Genomic DNA, 8,714 nt, shown 5'->3' on the forward strand with positions numbered 1-8,714 from the left:
GGGCGTCACGCACCAGCTCCACAGCTGCGCTGAGCACATCCGCAGGGGTCTCAGCACAGTCCCCCAGGCGGCCTTGGACTAAGCTCTGGAGGGTCTGGGTCCCCTCCAGCAGCCGCTCTGTCAGGGTCTGCAGGTTCTCTGTCAGCAGCCCAGAGCTCTGTGCCAGAAAGGGCCAGGTCACTGCTGTGGCAGTAGCCCGCCCCCTCAGTTGGCAGACCTGCCATCAGTGTGGCCATCGTTCGCTCACCAGGGCCCGGAGCTGTTCCACCCCATCCAGAATGAGCTCCTGATGGCCCAGAGGCCACACGGTCAGAGCCTCGAGGCTGCGGGGACAGAGCTGGAGCAGGTACTTGCCAGGCAGCTCCCAGTCTTCAAAGGGATAGTCCTGCAGGGAATCATCTAGGCCTGGCGGCAGAGCAAGGGTTGGCAGGAGGGGAAACAGGGGTCACGACCTTTCAGCCAGTTCTTCACTCCAGCAGACCTCGTTTCCCTCCCATCTGTCCCCAATGACACCCTGAGACTCAGGCTGTGTTCTGTCCATTTCACACCTGAGGCCACTGAGTAGCTGAGGACTGTATGGGCAGTGGCTTTCAAAGGTGGTCCTTGGACCAGCAGCAGCTGCCTCACTGGGGAACCTGTTAGGAATGCAAATTCCCAGGTCTCAGCCCCCAACTACTGGAGCAGACACTCAGGGCTAGACCCAGCGGTTTGTGCAGGTGACTCTGATGTTCCCCTAAGATGAAACTAGTAATAAAGAGGATGAGAGCAAGGGACTCAGAGTCAGGGAAACCCGGGATTAATGATTGCTCTGTGCCTCAGTTTCTTCACATGTAAAATGGGAACACAAAAGTACCTACCTTCTAACCTCGTGTATTAAATGACATGATATATGTCAAACACTTGGTCCATTCCCTGGTTTGTGGAAGATAGGCAATAAATAGCAGTCATCATATTATTACTGCCAGACTCTACCATGATTTACAAGGCCCTGCATGACTAGGCTGCCACCTGTCCTTCCAGGATTGTGGCACAACCCCTCCAACTCAACACTTCAGATCCAGAGCACCAACTCCTTGGAAAACTCTTTAGCCTCAGGGTCCCCACATGCTCTGTTCCTTCTGCCTGGATTGCTCTTCCAGTTCCATCATATCCTTTTGCTTACAGCACCCCAAATACCTTCCACAGCTCCCTAGATTGGGTGGGGAAGCCTCTCCTCTTGATCCCACTGTCCCCTGAGCCTCCACACACCCTGGTACTTGAACATCAGTCTTTTCTATCATTGGTCCTTCAAAGACCAGGCCTTAAATAACCCTCCATCCCTAATCTCCAGCCTATTTCTGACACAAGGCAGACACTCAAAAATAAGAAAACTCTCTCTTGAGTGCTTACTTAGTGCTAGGAAAAGTTTTATGGGCTTTACATATATTGACACATTTGACCTCTGCCTCATTTCTAGGAGTTGGGACTATAGTCATACCCATTAAACAGATGGGAAAACTGACACAAGGGCAAATAAGCAGCTTGCTCACTCTCTGGAGGAATTCCACCCTGTGGGAGCCAGGCTTTCATTGGGGAATTTGGGTGTGTGGTCAATAGCGCTCCCTCGTGCCCACAGTGGTATTAAGAGTTCATGAATCTGTGGCTCCCTGGCTAAGGATCCTTGAACAACTTCACAGTGAGTGTGTTGGACCACCTGCCTCCCAGCAGACCCCAGAACTGAGTTACAAGTGCTAGCCATGCCATGACTATCTCATTTTGTCCACTTCATGGACAGAGAAACTAAGACCTATGGTCACAGAGCCAGTGAGTGGTGGAGCTGGCCTGAAACCCAGTTTGGCAGTGCGGCTCCAGTCCTGAGTGGGCTGCTCACCCTGAGCCTGTCCCCAGGCCACTCAGGCTGTCCCCCCTGGGAGGGGTGTCCTGACTCACCGCCCACTCCAGCGGCCCCCACAGAAGGCTCTCACTGGGTCTGTCTGCACTTTGTGGCTCACTGGGCCGAGGGAGCCTCTCCCTGGAATGGGGAGCCCCCAGAGTGGGACTGTGTCACCCACTTCGGTCTGGCTGGGGCTTCTGCTTCTCCCCCTGGGAGTCTCAGCCTAAAAGGGGGATATGACACCAGGGCCGCTCCTGTTTCAAGCCAGCAGACCACTTCCTGGCTGTGCGTCAGGTTCAGCTTCTGAGAAATGGACTTAATACAGCCCCCTGGGCCCTGGGGCACAGGGAAGCGGGAGGCGACAGAGGGCGCCTCTGTTTTCATGGCCTCGCCGCCCTGGGGCCTCTTGGTATGCAGGGGCGATGGGGGACCCACGTCTGGTCCCGAGGCCCCCCGGGGCCACCGGTCATCCCGGCACAGTACCTGGGACACGGCAGACCTCCATAAACACCTGTTGACTAACAGACTCCGCGGGTTTTGCCCTTTTCCTCGCCCGACTTTCTGCCGACGCGACGCCGCGTTAGCGCCCCGCGGGCCCCCTTCTGCCCCAGCCCCACCCACCTCGCAGCCAGGCTGCCACCTTCCCGGGGGTCCAGGTCTCCACCGGCTCCATGCCCGGCTCCGCCCGCCGCGCCCGCCCGCGCAGGAATTTCCGCTCTGGGAGTCGCGGCCCGGGGCGGCGCCGGGCTGGGCCGGGGCGGGGCCGCCGCATACCTGGGCCCACGTGGCCGCGCAGGTGAGGCACCGCCGCAGCCATTGGCCCACCAGCTGTCCGCCTCCTGCCCCGCCCTCTGGCATTCCAGGGCTCTGCCGGCCAGGGGGTGTGACTCGGGCGACTCAGAGCCCGACTGAAGTCCCGCCCCAAATGGGCTTCGTGTCCCGGAGTGGGGCCTACACCCGCAGGATCCTGGAAAAGGAGCCAGAAGCGGGGCAAAACGCACCGTAGCAAAGCAAGAGGGGGTGCGGGGGTGCTGTAACCTGGGGCTGACCCTAACTTGTGTGCATCAGTCCCAGATCTGTCAACTGGACTTCATAGTTTCTACTTCAGAGGGTACTTGCCGAGTATCGGCGTAGATAGCTCCCAAACATTTACAACTGAAGTTTTTAGCTCCCTCTTTATCTTGCACCCCTTCTCCATCTGGTGAGGCTAATTGGACCCTTTTCTCAGAATGTGGCTTTTACTTTTACTTTTTTTTTTTTTTTTTTTGAGACAGGGCCTCACTATGTTACCCAGACAGGTCTTGAACTGATGGGCTCAAGTGATCTTCCTGCCTCAGTTTCCCCCGTAGCTGGGACTACAGGCACATGCTACCATGCCATGACAGAATAACACGTTTATAAACAGAAAGCAGGAAGCTTAAATTGAGCGTGGTTGCATAGTCGAGAGGGTGAAGCAGGAGAATCACAAGTTTAAGACACTCCTCGGCAACTAACCAAGACCCTGTCTCAAAATAAAAAAATAAAATAAAATAAAAAGGGCTGGGCACATAAGTCAGTGGTAGAGCACTTGGCTAGTGTGCACAAATTACTGGTTTCAATCCCCAGCACTAGGATGAAAGAAGCAGGGTGGAGGATGCAGAAGAGTAATGGAGAAGCCTGGGTCACCAGCATGAGAACAGGTGGATTCACCATTTGGTCTCTGAACTGCCAATTATCATTGGTAGGTGCCCAATGAGTGGCTGCTACATCACAGAAGGGTCTGAAATAGAGAGTGCCATCAGATCTGGTTTAACAGTGGGTTAATAATTACCATGATTGTGAAACAGTTGTGAACATAAATATTTCAATAACTACAATTTGATATGAAAATATGGAATTTCTATTGATGACAAAGCCAAAGATAATGTTACTACTTTAATCCACGTTAAAGGAATTGGTAAACCAGGCTTGGTGGTACATGTCTGTAATACCAGCAATTTGGGAGGTTGAGACAGGAGGAAGGACTGCAAATTTGCCACCAGCCTTTGCAATTTTAGAGGGCTGGGGCTATAGCTTAGTGGTAAATTATTGCCCCTAGACTAAATCTCCAGTACAAAAAAAAAAAAAAAGAAAAGAAAGAAAAAATGACAAATTTTGGTTAGAGATTAGTGAAAATAAATATATAGATATATTTCTTTACCACCCAATTTTATGAATTCCCCTTAATTCTTTTTTTTTTTAATCCCCTGAATTCTGAAGCCCAGATAAAAGCCTTCATCTAAGAAAAATGTCTGGTACACACTAAGTATTCATCATCATTTCAAGCCAGGAGATTCCTAGGACTTTGGAATCAGAATAAGTTCCAGGCCAGGTGCAGCATAAATGAGTCCAACTTCTACAATTCTCTGTACCTGTTTCTTTTCTTCTGGGGGCGGGGAGTGGTACTAGGGATTGAACCCAGCTGCACTTAACTGCTGAGCCACATCCCCAGACCTTTTTATATTTTGAGACAGGGGCCTTACTAAATTGCTTAGGGGCCTGCTAAATTGCTGAGGCTGGCTTGTGATCCTTCTGCCTCAGCCTTCTGAGCCACTGGGACTATAGGACAGCACCACTGCACCCAGCTGTACCTGTTTTCTGCTTTTAAAAGGGGGACACTTAGACAGTGGAGGTGTGAAACATCCTTTAAATAGTTTTAAATCTATCCCATGTGGTAGATTTTAATTGTTATTGCTGTAATTCTGTGGGAAGGGGCCTGGAGGGCTTCCTAGAACCTGCCTCTGGCTGTGCTGCCTTCAAAATCTCTATCATGGGCTTGGTTGCATGGCATGTGCCTACAATTTCTATAACTCACAAGGCTGAGGCAGGAAGATCTCAGGTTCAAGGTCAGCCTCAGCAATATACTGAGGCCTTCAACAACTGAGACTCAGTCTCAAAATGAAAAATAAATAGATTTTAAAAAGGCTGAGAATCAGCATACTACAGTAATGCAGCCATGTCAATGTTTATAGAAGCTCAATTCACACTAACTAAACTATGGAACCAACCTAGGTGTCCTTCAATAGATGAATGGACAAAGAAAATGTGGTATATGTACTCAATGGAATATTACTCAGCTTTAAAGAAGAGTGAAATGATGGCATTTGCCAGTAAATGAATAGAGTTGGAGAATATCATGCTAAGCAAAATAAGCCAATCCCTGAATGTTTTCTTTAATATGCGGATGCTAGTTCACAATGGAGGGGAGGCACTAGAGAAGAATAGCATTACCTTAGATTAGGCAGAGGGAAGTAAAGGAGGAGAGGGGAGGGGATGCGGGGATAAGAAAGATAGTAGGTTCAATCCCCAGTATGTATGAGTGTGTGTGTGTATGTATGTATGCATGTATATATATAATTTTTATTTTTTTATTTCCTTATTTATTTTTAATATTTATTTTTTAGTTTTCGGCAGACACAACATCTTTGTTTATATGTGGTGCTGAGGATTGAACCCGGGCCGCACGCATGCCAGGCAAGCGCGCTACCACTTGAGCCACATCACCAGCCCATATATATAATTTTTAAAAGATCTCTATCTTTAGTGCCCGACACCCAGCCTTCAAAGCCTATAGATATCCTTCCTGTAGCTCAGTCTGAATCCCAGTGGACCCAAGGAAGGCCCGTGCAGTGTAGCATGTGTGTGTTAGTTGTCCTCATTGAATAATTTCATATCCAAATTGAGATCTCCGGTCTCTCTGGAACTTGGCCAGCTCTGAGGACCCCCTCCCACCTTCACATTTGGTATCAGCAAGAGGGGAATGGCAGCTACTTCCTGCAAGGAGGACAGGTTCCCACAGGCCTTGCCTCCTTCCACTTGTGAATGAGTAGGTTCAGAATTTGTGGCCCTCCCTCACTTCTATGGCTTTGTCCTTTACCTACTGACTTCCTGCCTTGTGATGTCTATGTCCTTAGGGCCATGCTGTATCCTCCTTTAACATTTTTGCCTCTTTATACAACAGCCTCCCCAGGACACTCTGGGTGAGCCCAGTAAACTCTAACAGAGCCTTCAATACAGGGTGACAGACATATCTGTCTCCACCATCCTGATGTCATCAAATCTTTATCCTGAGCTGGCACCAGGCGGAGGTTGAGAACCCAGTCCAATTTCTTTTCTTTTCTTTTCTTTTGGTATTTGGAATTCAACCCAGGGACACTTACCACTGAGCTAAATCCCAAGCCCTTTTTATTTTTTGTTTTTAAGACAGGGTCCTGCTAAATTGCTAAGGACCTCACAAAGTTGCTGAGGCTGGCCTTAAACTTAAGATCCTCCTGCCTCAGCCTCCTGAATCCCTGGGATTACAGGCATGGACTGACATGCCTCAGTTTACTATTTTAACATACTGTGGAGAACTTAATCAATATATACAGATCTTTTTATTATTGTTCCCAAGCTGAGGATAGGGAAGTCCTTGCAGGAACTTTGTCTTAAAGAAGGAGGTGAAATGTGCCCTCCTTCCAAAGAAGAGGGCACATTTGAATATGGTTGATCATATAGAAACCAAATAGAAAAGATGTACTGCTGTTAAAAGACTAATAATGTACCCTGTCACTCCTGATTGGTGGCATCTATTATCTGAGGTAGGGATAGGGTCTGGACAGAGCTGAGGGAAACCTGCCCAGTACCTGCCCGTGCCTGGGATTCCTGAGCACTGGCAGCCAAGGCCACTCCTGCCGACTGGCCTGGCCTCCCTGGTGAATGGGGGAGGTGCTGCTCAGGCCTGATGCTGATCTCTCCTGACAGCTGCTTCCAAGGCTGGCAGGATGGCAGTCAGTGGGGGAAGGGACCAGATTTAAAGATCCAGCGGTCCCTCCCCCTGCCAGATCACAGCAGGCCAGTCACGGGTGAGCATCCTCTGAGGGCATGGCTTTTGTGCATATGGGAGGTCAGAGACCCTTGTACCCTCATTTCCACTTCTTGGTACCATGAACACCACTGGTCTTCATGTCTGCTAGCATCCCACAGGCCGCCTAGGAGACCGGTGGCTCCCACCATGCGATTTCGACGCCTGACCCCAGGCTACTTCCGGGTACTACAGGTAAGTACCCCTAACTGATGGTTTCTGGCACCACTGACCCCTTTTTCCCAACAGTTCCCCTTGATACCCCCAATAGCCAGGCTGTCACGTTCCCTGCCGCCTGACTAGCCAGAACCCAGATGGGCAGTGAAGCGAGAGGGACTGGGGTGGAATCTCCCTGGGGCGGCAATAGTGCCCGTACTGCCCTCACTCAGCTGCACCGTCCCTGCTGCCTAGAAGTCTCCATCGACCCCTCAGCTACACCTTCTTCACCCTAGATGCAGGTAGCTGGGAAGCTGAAGGCAGAGCCCCGGAGTCCGCTGGCTGGGGTTGTGGCTACGCTGCTGGCTGTCCTCGGGCTGGGCGGCTCCTGCTATGCGGTCTGGAAGATGGTGGGGCAACAGCAGCCGCCAGCACAGGCCCCATGACAAAGCAGGCCACCTCTCACCTGGGCTTTGGAGGTAGGTGACTTGGGAGGAGACTGCAGTCTCAAAACCTCCTTTTCTAGGAATCAGTCCTTGCCCTCATTGGAAGCAGAATAGAATAAATCTTATCCTACTCCCCCACTTCACACTGCATCTGGGGTCCAGGTGAGATGCTAAGACTCCAGAAGGAGGGAAGAGATGTAGCTTCCAAAGCTGGACCAAGGAAGGAGTAGACACCTGGGCCTTGTATGAAGAAGGTAGCTGAGGACTCCTAATAGGGCAGGACTTTGCAGCCAGATGTGGCCTGGAAGTTAGAATCAGAGGTAAGCCCTTTGTCTAGTTCTTTTATTGGGGGACAGGCACCCAGAGGAGGCCAAACCCAGAATCCAACGAGATTGGCACACTCTCTCCCAGCCTAGCCCTTACACCGCTGTCCATAGGCAGCTCCTCTGCCCTGAATCCTCAGGCCTTGTCATGCAGATGTGTCCATCTCAGGGACTTCAGTGGACACTTCTGTGGGCACTGCCAGTCGCCGGGGTGGCACATAGGAACCCATGCCCGCTGCCCTCTCTGCCTCTTCCTGACTGTAGGGCTCGATGCTCAGCTGCTTCAGCCTGGGGAAAAAGAAGAACACAACTTGGGAGCTGACCAAGTGCATGCCCTGCATGCCCCACACCCACGCATCAACACTCTTCTTACTCCTTCATACCTTTTCTTGTGGTCTTTGGATCGGAAGTGGGTCTTCAGGTTGGCGGAATCCACAAAGTACCTCCTGCAAGGAGAGGGTGAGAAGACTGAGGAGGTGACACGTCTCAGGTACGCCTGTCTCCCTGACCCTAGCTCATTCCCCGACGCCAGGCTCCGGGGCTGGAGGGATGGATGGGAGAGGAGCTGACCCACTGGTCCAGAGAGGAGATCCTGCGTGGCCCAGCCCTCACAGCTCCCAGCCAGTACAACAGACCCTCTCTCCCCACGCTGGACTCGGTCGCGACTCACCCACAGGCCAGACAGCGATGCAGGCCACCCCCTGGCAGGTCAGGGTCGGGCTCTGTGTTCGGGTTGGGCTTTGCGGGTGCCGGACCCTGCGGCCGCAGCTCGCGGTGAATCTCATCCAGGTCGGGTCGCCGCCGCTTAGCCTTCATCTGGCGGGCCAAGGAGTGCGCTCGGTGCGCGCCTGTGTGGCGGGAGCGACCCATGGCCAGTGACAGCGGAACGAGAGGGCCGGGAGCGGAGAGGGGGCCGCACGTGTACGCGCTTCCCTAAAGCTCAATGACGTCACGAGACGCCCGGGGGCGGGGCCGGACCTGCCCGACTGTTTCTGATGACGTCACTCGCACGGTCCGCGACTTCAGCGCCCCCAGGCGGCGGCGGACAGGCGTGA

General features: G+C 52.1%; 2 protein-coding genes across 2 annotated transcripts; one reads left to right on the top strand and one right to left on the bottom strand.

The window, feature by feature from the left end:
- The first annotated feature begins 6,884 nt into the window (after positions 1–6,884).
- Positions 6,885–7,336, top strand: Znf593os (ZNF593 opposite strand). The gene is made up of 2 exons (XM_076862379.1): positions 6,885–6,929; positions 7,187–7,336. The coding sequence occupies exons 1-2, from the start codon at positions 6,885–6,887 to the stop codon at positions 7,334–7,336; spliced, it is 195 nt and encodes a 64-aa protein (XP_076718494.1).
- Positions 7,337–7,664: 328 nt separating this feature from the next.
- Positions 7,665–8,618, bottom strand: Znf593 (zinc finger protein 593). The gene is made up of 3 exons (XM_076863185.1): positions 8,330–8,618; positions 8,043–8,105; positions 7,665–7,947 (listed from the first exon to the last, which is right to left on the bottom strand). The coding sequence occupies exons 1-3, from the start codon at positions 8,527–8,529 to the stop codon at positions 7,806–7,808; spliced, it is 405 nt and encodes a 134-aa protein (XP_076719300.1). The 5' UTR covers positions 8,530–8,618; the 3' UTR covers positions 7,665–7,805.
- Positions 8,619–8,714: the final 96 nt, after the last annotated feature.

This window comes from Callospermophilus lateralis, chromosome 7, assembly GCF_048772815.1.
Source record: "Callospermophilus lateralis isolate mCalLat2 chromosome 7, mCalLat2.hap1, whole genome shotgun sequence".
NCBI classification, from domain to species: domain Eukaryota; kingdom Metazoa; phylum Chordata; class Mammalia; order Rodentia; family Sciuridae; genus Callospermophilus; species Callospermophilus lateralis.